Source organism: Cupressus sempervirens, chromosome 4 (assembly GCF_028749045.1).
Source record: "Cupressus sempervirens isolate cs-2001-9-10 chromosome 4, ASM2874904v1, whole genome shotgun sequence".
Lineage (NCBI taxonomy): Eukaryota > Viridiplantae > Streptophyta > Pinopsida > Cupressales > Cupressaceae > Cupressus > Cupressus sempervirens.
The window spans coordinates 606715846-606725573 of record NC_143121.1 but is presented as its reverse complement, the minus strand read 5'-3'; the positions used below and the strand labels follow the sequence as shown (position 1 = coordinate 606725573).

General features: G+C 32.1%; 1 protein-coding gene across 2 annotated transcripts; it reads left to right on the top strand.

Moving 5' to 3' along the window:
- Positions 1-4434: 4434 nt before the first annotated feature.
- LOC149562693 (beta-fructofuranosidase, insoluble isoenzyme 1-like) lies at positions 4435-8751 on the top strand. 2 transcript variants are annotated; one of them, XM_089826135.1, is made up of 7 exons: positions 4435-4706; positions 4787-5195; positions 5517-6385; positions 6914-7081; positions 7325-7584; positions 7702-7792; positions 8127-8751. In XM_089826135.1, the coding sequence occupies exons 2-7, from the start codon at positions 4997-4999 to the stop codon at positions 8319-8321; spliced, it is 1782 nt and encodes a 593-aa protein (XP_089682261.1). In that variant the 5' UTR covers positions 4435-4706; positions 4787-4996; the 3' UTR covers positions 8322-8751. The 2 variants fall into 2 exon arrangements, with proteins under 2 accessions (XP_089682261.1, XP_089682262.1); XM_089826136.1 differs by lacking the exons at positions 4435-4706; positions 4787-5195 and adding an exon at positions 5382-5418.
- Positions 8752-9728: the final 977 nt, after the last annotated feature.

The window sequence follows — 9728 nt, the reverse complement described above, 5'->3', positions numbered from 1 at the left end:
TTGATCAAAAACTCACAGATTTCATGAAGAAAATCACAATATAACCATTGATCCATAACTCAAAGATCAATTCACAAAACCATAACATCACATATAACATCATAAAATAATAACTCTCGGGCCTTTGGTAAACACCCAAAACTAGTTAACATACTAAGTCAACCCCAAACTCAACACAAAGTAAAACATACATCACAACAAGTGTAATTTCATAATTTGTTTGGTTTTGATAACATAAGATTTCAATTTACAAATAGTGTTGAAGTTTTTTTTTTTGAAGTGTCAAATTTGCTAAGGTTTTCAAATTCACAAGAATTTCAAAAGATTCAACAATTCATAAAAAGTCATCTAAATATAAAATCCCATTTTTTTCTTTTATATGAAAATGAACTACCCTTTTAATAAAATCCAACTTCATAAAAAAAAAATCTTCAATTAAAAAATAATTAGACTTTAATACAACTTAATGATACCTGTAAAATTAAATTTATTTATTCAATATTATTAAAATTCAATAATAATTATTGATAAAAAAAAATCAATAATAATTACTAAATTATTATAATAAAAATTATTAAATTACTAATAAAATAATATTTATTTATCTATTAATAACAATAATTATTAATTTAGTGATAAAATAATATTTATAAATATTTAATAAGAATATTAAATATTAAATAAACTAACTTTATTAAAACGAAAAATTATGTTTAAAAATTGTATTTAATAAAACTTATAATAAAAAATATTATAGACAAAAATTTTAAGGCCTGTAGGCTATTGCAAACAACATCCTTGGCTATCGTAGTAGCTACAACTACTATTGATAGCCTTGGCTGCCTTCAAAGCCAAGCTACGATGTAGCAATGGGATGGGCAGAGGTAATGGCCCTTGATCCTAATTTTGTGATATATATATATATATATATATAGAGAGAGAGAGAGAGAGAGAGAGAGAGAGAGAGAGAGAGAGAGAGAGAGAGAGAGAGTTTTAAAAAATTAAATCTAGTATAAATCTGATAGGGAAACAATTATGAACTATCAAATTTGTCAATTTAACTTTTGGTATTCTTTTCCAAACCCCATTCTGAATTCATAATTTTATTAAAACAATCTAACAAGGGTTTCAACTAGAATTATTTCTAAAAACATATCCATAACAAACATGGAGAAGACATAAATTTTAAAGAAAATTTACTTTGCAAATCTCAATAAGATCCTACCTTGATTTGATGCTAACCAAATGAATGCTTGGAGCTTGCAAGAAATCACGTCTTCTTGAAAACCCTCTTTCTCAAAATTTGCTCCACCAAACCTATGTGTGGAGAAATGAGCTCTAATTGTTAATGAAGAGTTTTTTTCCCTTTAGGGTTTCGATTGAAATCATGTCTTCTTGAAAACCCTCTTTCTCAAAATTTGCTCCACCAAACCTGTGTGTGGAGAAATGAGCTCTAATTGTTAATAAAGAGTTTTTTTCCCTTTAGGGTTTCAATTGAAATCACGTCTTCTTGAAAACCCTCTTTCTCAAAATTTGCTGGACACCAAACCTGTGTGTGGAGAAATGAGCTCTAATTGTTAATAAAGAGTTTTTTCCCTTTAGGGTTTCGATTTTACAATCACACAAACCCTTCTCTTTATTATTTTAGTTTATTTTAACTTCATGTACAAACTTTTTGCATTTTAGTTAAAATTTAAACTTTATTAAATTTATTTTCTCTCTTTATTAAATCACAAGATGTCTTTAATAGAATATTTATTAATTTATTTAATAATAATATTTAGAGTTTATTATTAAAATGAAACTCCTAAATTAATTATTATTAAATAAAATAAATATAATTACACCAAAATTAGAACTTTAAATAAATCTTTTAATGTAATTCTTCTATTTAATTAATTTTTGAATTAATTAAATATAATTAAAAATTGAAATTTTTTCTTTATAATTTTTTTTTCAATAAATTAAATCATTTAATATTCTCTTAATTTTATTTAATTATAATTGAAAAACATAATAGGCTCACAATTCTAAATAAGAAAACCCATTTTAAAGACAGAGTACTAAATCAAACTCAACAGTCAAAATCTTGAATTCTCGTCACTTGATAAATTTAGAAGGGCAAATAACTCAAATACTTGCCATATTTTTTAGGACAATTGGCTTAGGATTATGATTTGGACCCAAGAACTATCTCCCCTCTTTACCATTGAGATATTGTAAGAGGGCACACTCATCGTGTCAATTTAGGAAAGTTGATATCAGTACCTACAATCTGCATAAAAGTTGAGCATGTACATATACATATAAATCTAAGCTAAACATGCAATGGTAGGGAGTGGTGCATTGTGTACATCCCAATTAGCAGGTGACTATGACCTCCTCCCTCAACCACATCAAACATAAAGTAAAACATATATGTACACCATACACATGCAAGTATGGGATAAGTATCCATAAAAAATGCATATATAAATTATCCATCTATCATCATGAAATAACTGAAATCACTATATGCATCATCATCGAAGAATAATCATGAACACATGAAATAACCAAGTATCAAGTAGCTCATCACATATATCAATTGAGTATGAAATAACATCCAATCAAATCATGTAACCAAGTACCACTAATCATAAAACATAACCATAAGGTCAACCTAAAAGAATTGATAAGATAACATGAAAAGTAAACTAGGGGTAAGTAATACACGATGTAGCTCTAAAGAAGTTCAATTTCTTTTTTCAATGCATAAGGGTTGGCATACTAACAATCTCATGGAGGCTGTAGCCATTTTATATGTTGTCGTGTTTGAGGGGATAGTACAAGCTTATCTGTGAATCTGACTCTCAAGTGGTGGTGAATTTTCTTACTTCATAGTTGTTTGAGGATGTTAGTTGGCAATTGAATTCAGTTGTTAATCAAACTCTTCTCTTTTGTACTTCTCTAGAGTTTGTTAGTTTTAATTACATTCCTTGAGAATGGAACAAAGCTATTGATTGTTTGGCCAAATGGGCTTCTGATCATGTTCAAGATTGGAATATTGTGGATAGGGGGCAACCACCCTTGGATCAATCTCATGAGTTATATGACATTGTTGCTTAGGATAGAGTTCCTTGTTGAGCTCTCCTTTTTGTTTCTCCTTTTGTCTTAATAAGTGTTTACCCCTCTATTATTTCAACTATCATATCACAAGTTGTAACTATATTTTTTTACCCTTTAAAAAATAAAAGCCTCCATGGCTAGACTGTGTACTATAATACTATATATTATTTTTTAATATTTAATATTTTAAAAGATATTTTTTACTTTTTAATTTTCTATATTTTTAAAAATTGATGTTTTGAAATAAATTATGCAATGTATTTTTAATTTGATTATTTAATAATATTTATATTTTTTTACTGTAGGTATACTTATTTATCATTATATTTAATATATTTATTTCATTAAAGATGATTTGATCTATTGTAATTAAATGTAATTATATTCATCTTTATTAGATCCATCTTTTAAACTAATAAAGATGGATAAACATTCCAAACATCATGAACCTAAACTAACTCCTAAGAGTGCCACTTATCATTATATAATTATATTAAATATCTCATCAAAATATAATATGACATAGATAAAAATCCTTTAATTTTCCCAAATTAACCCTTTTCTAATAGCCAAACTCCATTAAAATATCTTCACCAAAATAAACCAAAAAGTAAATGAAATGACCTTGATATAATGGTTTCACGGTTCACCATAATAAATTTCTTTTTATTTTCAAATTAAATCTTATCTAAACTCCACTAAAATATCTTTAATTAAATCTTATCTAAACTCCACTAAAATATCTTTACTAAAATAAACTAAAAATTAAATAAAATGACTTGGATGTAGTGGTTTCACCATGATATCATTTCATTTTTTCAAATTAAATCTTATCTAAACTCCACTAAAATATCTTCACCAAAATAAACTAAAAAAATATCTTCACCAAAATAAATAAAAAATTAAATGAAAATTAAATAAATGACCCCGATATAGTCGTTTCACCGTAAGAACGTTTCTTTTTATTTTCAAATTAAATCTCATCTAATTGAAAAACGCCACAATTCCTAGAAATCTGTTGAACAATTATTAGAAAGCGAAAAATCCATTTTGGCATATCAAGCAATATATTTGTTAATAATTATTAGTTGCTGATAATTGCCTGTTAAACTTGGATGTGCCGACATGAAAATAGCAGTAAGCTCCATTAGAGAAAGCCCAAATAAGCTCTCCCCACCTCATATATTAACTATCACATCACATGCTGTAATCATCGTGGGGAAGAACATGATCTTAATCCCAACGCACGGTTCAATTGTCAATGTACATTTCAATCATACCCAAAATATCTCCAATTCATACAATCAAACATTTCATAATCCCAATAACGAATTGAATCCTGCTGAGTCCCAAATTCCACCAAAAAAAGTTTATGCCATTTCTGGAATCAGTTAATCCCCTAATTCCAGATCTTACTTTAACAGAACTGGATCAAGAAAATTAGCTAGTGGGCATTTTAATGGTTCTCATTTGGGCATGATAAGTGACCTAAAAGTTGATGAACTGAGTCGAGCCTTGGAATGTACACACGTAGACTTGACGGCCATAAAAGATCATAAATCAATTTTACTGGTTGCAATAAATCTTGCCATCTTTAGGTACCAGTCCTTTTGATGCTTTTTCCATTATGCTTTTACGATACAAAAGTTTTTCTGACTTTTTCTTTTACTTATTGAAGGTACCGAGAGATGGGAATCCTGCCCATTTATTGGTGAACTTTGCGTGCCTTCAGCTATCCGTTAACCATCCTTATCCTACATTATTTGTTGCAAATTTTACCCAGCTTCATTTGAGTGGATACCATTTTGGCGCCCTGTAAATCAAGGCCTCGTTCACCTAAATCATAGCATTACAGATCCAGTTTTGCTGCTACAGTCAAATCTTTGCAATGGGGGATCGTTCTTTCTTGTCCTGTTTCCTTATTTTTGCTTTTCTGATAGTATGCTCCCATGCTTCCCACCATGTCTGGGATGGAACCAGCTTGAAGGCCCTTCAAAAGGGAAAGGCAAACCCTACATTTAATTCGTCTATCCTCAATTTTCATAAGACGGCTTATCACTTTCAGCCTTTGAAGAATTGGATGAACGGTATGTATGGGCTTTTGGACTTTGCATGAGTTTTTATTGGGCAATTGTATATAATTTAGAAGAATTGTTGATTTTGCAGAGGATTTATTTATTTATAGCTTGGAATTATGAATGTTATGCTTTTGCTCGTAATTAGGATTATTTTTTGTTTGTTTTAACAATTGTTTTATGTTGATATGGATGTATTTCATTTCTGCGTGGACCAACCATGAAGACCCCAACGGTGAGTATACATCAATATATCTTAGTCTGTTCTGTATCTGATGATAGTTGAATTCTTTGATAGAAGCGCATTCTAAATCAGGGTTTGAATTTTTGCAGCGCCATTGTTCTACAAGGGCTACTATCATCTGTTTTACCAGTATAATCCTCTTTCAGCTGTTTGGGGGTCAATTAGATGGGGGCATGCAGTTTCTAGAGATTTGATAAATTGGGAACATTTGCCTGGAGCAGCTCTTTACCCAGATGAATGGTACGACATTAATGGCGCTTGGTCTGGATCTGCAACCTTTTTGCAACAGGGTGGTGCTCCCGTTATTTTATACACGGGAAACACCAATGACTCTGTTCAGGTTACAAACATGGCAGTTCCTACGGATCCCTCGGATCCTTTACTGAAGGAGTGGAAGAAAGCTCCAGAGAATCCTGTCATGGTTCCTGAAGGTTTTATTAATGGCAGTTCATTCAGAGACCCAACTACAGCTTGGGTGGGATCAGACGATACATGGCGAGTCCTGGTGGGAAACAAAAGAGATAAACAGAAGAGAGGAATGGCTTTGCTTTACAAAAGCAAGGATTTCAAGAAATGGGTCAAGGCAAAACACCCGCTTCATTCGGCAAAACATATCGGGATGTGGGAATGTCCTGATTTTTATCCGGTTTCCCTCTATGGCAACGATGGCCTTGATACATCTACTCAGGGGCCTTCTCTGAAACATGTGTTGAAGAACAGCTTGGATGATTCTAAGGTAGACTATTACACCGTGGGTAAGTACTTTCCTCAATTGGACAGATATGTGCCTGACAATGGATCCGTGGAGGGCCCAAATGGGCTCAGATATGACTATGGCAAATACTATGCGTCGAAAACCTTTTATGATGATAATAAGGGGAGAAGGATTTTGTGGGGTTGGATTAACGAATCTGACAGTGTGACAGACGATATGACCAAAGGATGGGCTTCTGTTCAGGTAATCCTGAAAAGTTCTTTCTTTAGGATAGAAATTGGTTTTGGGGTAGAGATCTAGTAGTTGTTAGAAGTCTAAATGATCGTGATAGAGGAGATGTTATTGATATTCTTAATAGCTGATTATATATGTACTAATAGTCTATCTTTTTTAGCTTTTTTGGTTGGTGATTGACTCATTTGTGCATTTATCACAATTATTTTTGTTTTTTTGGTGTTTTTGCTGAGTGACTATTGCGGGGTGAACATAAGGGGTATTGGGAAAGTGTTTTATAATGAAACTTTTAGACCACCTCACACTCTGCGATCTCTACATGCTGAAACCTTAGCTTTAAGCTCTTGAGTTACCTATAGAGGTACTTCAAAAAAATAGGCATAATTCGACTTATAGTTTACGTGATCTAGATGAGTGAAGTTAGCCTGGATGGCTACCGAATCTCCTCCCCTATTCATAGGCTCATTGATGATAGCAATTTCCCATTACTACTGTCCATAGCTAGGGTTTATGTGGGTTTTATGACTTTTATTGCAGGGGATACCCAGGACTGTAAAGCTTGACAGCAGCACCAGGAGCAGTCTCATTCAATGGCCTGTGTCTGAGGTGGAAGCCATAAGGGACACCAGTGTAGAAAGGCATAATTTGGTATTAAAGAGGGGGTCAGTCATGAAGATAGATGGACTAACATCAGGAGCAGCACAGGTCAGTACATTATCAAAGTGGGGTAACGATATAAAATCTTCTATATTAATGTAGTTAAATGATCTTATACTCACGTTTTTGGGTAAGATTGGGTAATATTGTGTGAGTTTATTAGTATCAATATCTCGGATCATATTCAATGATCTCTTAAGATGAGAGAGCTAAGAATGTCTATAAATAAATGATCTTATTCTCAGAAATGACATAAAATCTACTATAAATAAATGTCCACTTTGTGTACAGGTTGATGTGGAAGTCGAATTTACCTTACATAATAAGGTTGAAGACCATGTCTATGAAACAGTGGAGGACATGGATGTTTTCACCAATGCCCAAAAGTTGTGCAGCAGGGGAACAAATATTGAAGGGACTCCACAGGGAATTGGGATAATGGTCTTGGCATCAGATGATCTGAGTGAAAGAAGTGTTGTTTCTTTCAGATTTTTCAAACACAAATCAGAGAACCAGCTAAGGAAAGTGGTGTTGTGTGTCGACCAAAGCAGGTTATGACTTCATTTACTCTGCTGCATTGTTTGATATCAATGAATAACTTTAGTTTCTCTTTTTGGGCATGATTACTGCCAAGTCTGACTAGATGGTTACAATGATAAACTGGGCAGGTCATCTTTAGACACTGATGTGGACAAAACGAGTTATGGCGGATTTGTAAACCTTTCTCCTAATCAGAAATCCCTGTCTCTGCGAGTTTTGGTGAGAGTTATGTCTATTAGTCAATTTAGAATCTGTGTTCTTAAAGACATAAAATTTCTACAATTCATGAAATTGCTCTTAACTATTCTTTTTAACCAAAGGAGTGTTACCGCTACTCACCCAACAGCCCATTTTGGAGCGAGCGGGAGGAATCTAACTCTTACTAGATTAGATTGTATCCTAAACTACTTCTAGATTAGATAGTGTGTTAGTTTTTGCACTGACATTTCAGAGTTTTAATAAAAAGATAACACACAATCTCTCTTTCATTTTCTTGAAGTGTTGATATCTTTCTGAATGGAAGTTAAATGAAGTAGTGTAATTGTATGAACAGGTGGATCACAGTATAGTAGAGAGCTTTGCAGAGTGGGGGAAAACTTGCATCACATCAAGGAGTTATCCGATGTTGGCAGTGAACGAGAACGCCCATTTGTTTGTGTTTAACAATGGAGACTCAAATTTAACTCTACAAAGGTTTACAGCATGGCATATGAAAGAGGCCAGTCGTCAATATTCAACCATCCTGTAGAGTTCAACATTACGTGGACTGTAACATTTTTGCCCTTTTGCTTTACTTCAGTCTGGAAAAACATATGAGCTGATGACAAAAGGGTGGACTTTCGCCATGCTTTAAATGAATGTGAAATTGTTTCTGGTGTGATGTATTCTGACAGCCTGCTTTTCTTGGCTGTCTTTCTACCGTTGCAATCGGTTTTCAGTTGGCTGTTTCGAAATCTGCGATGCGCAACTCTCAGTTATTTTGATCGTTGGGCGTTGCCTTTTTAAGTTTGGCGCCTTTTTTTTTTCAAATAAGGTGTCGCGCTTTTTTCAAGTAGTGCATTATTTTCGTTCCGGTTTATAGAGTGTTATAAAATAATTATTACTATTTATTTATTGGAAAAACATTTGAAAATCATGTCATGGCAAGGTTTGGATTAAACTAATTTTTATTTTGCTTTACTTCTTCTCTCTACCTTATCAAGATTATTTTCATTTATTTCAGCTTCAATTTTATTTCATATTTAGATGAATTTGAATTTAAATAAATATGTTAGATTTTTTCATTTTCATTTTTTAATTAGAAAAAGTTAAAAGATCAAATTTATATTAATAATTGTGTATTTGACTTCTATATAGTAAGTATAATGTCTTTAAAAACAAGATAAAATTTAGAAATGAATAAAGCTTGTCATTATAAGTTCATGAATTCTCTACTTTAAATACCTACTATTGATAATCTTTTCATAAGCAAAAATAGTGAACTAAATTTTAGGTAGAAAATGAGGACCATTAAGTTGTTTCTTTCTCTTTCAAAAACTAGAACAAAAAATTGACAAATAAGAGCTAGATAGTTTGTTATGAAACTTGAATAAAAAATAATTAGTCTTCTCTTGGGTGTTTGAGAGCTCTTCCTCTTTCTCTCTTGCTCCCTTCAACTGTATTTGCCTCAACAAATAATGTACTTTGCAAATGGACTATTGAACATTCAGATTTGGATTATTGCAATTTTTTTAGAGATCTCATAACCACAACTTTTATGCACCAATCCAGATGTAATGTCCCCATTTTAGTTGACATTGTTTTGCGTGCCAGATCAATCTAACACGGACTCTCATAGACTGGTGGTTGTGATGAGAGTCATTCTGGCATTTATTTGGGGACTGGATGGTTTATTATGCTCTTGGATATATTATTTTATTTATATTTTATCATTATTTTTTATATTGGGCCTACATGTTATAATTCTAAGTTGAGTTGCACTTTTTATTTTATAAAGTCATTTTATTATAAAAGTGCATTATAATGGGATTTTATAATGGATGTTTCTAGAAGTTCTTAGTAACTTCTTAGAAAAGGATGTTTCTAGAAGTCCTTAGTAACTTCTTAGAAAAGTAAATAAATAGAGAGTTTGGCCTCTCATTTGGACGGACAGGAA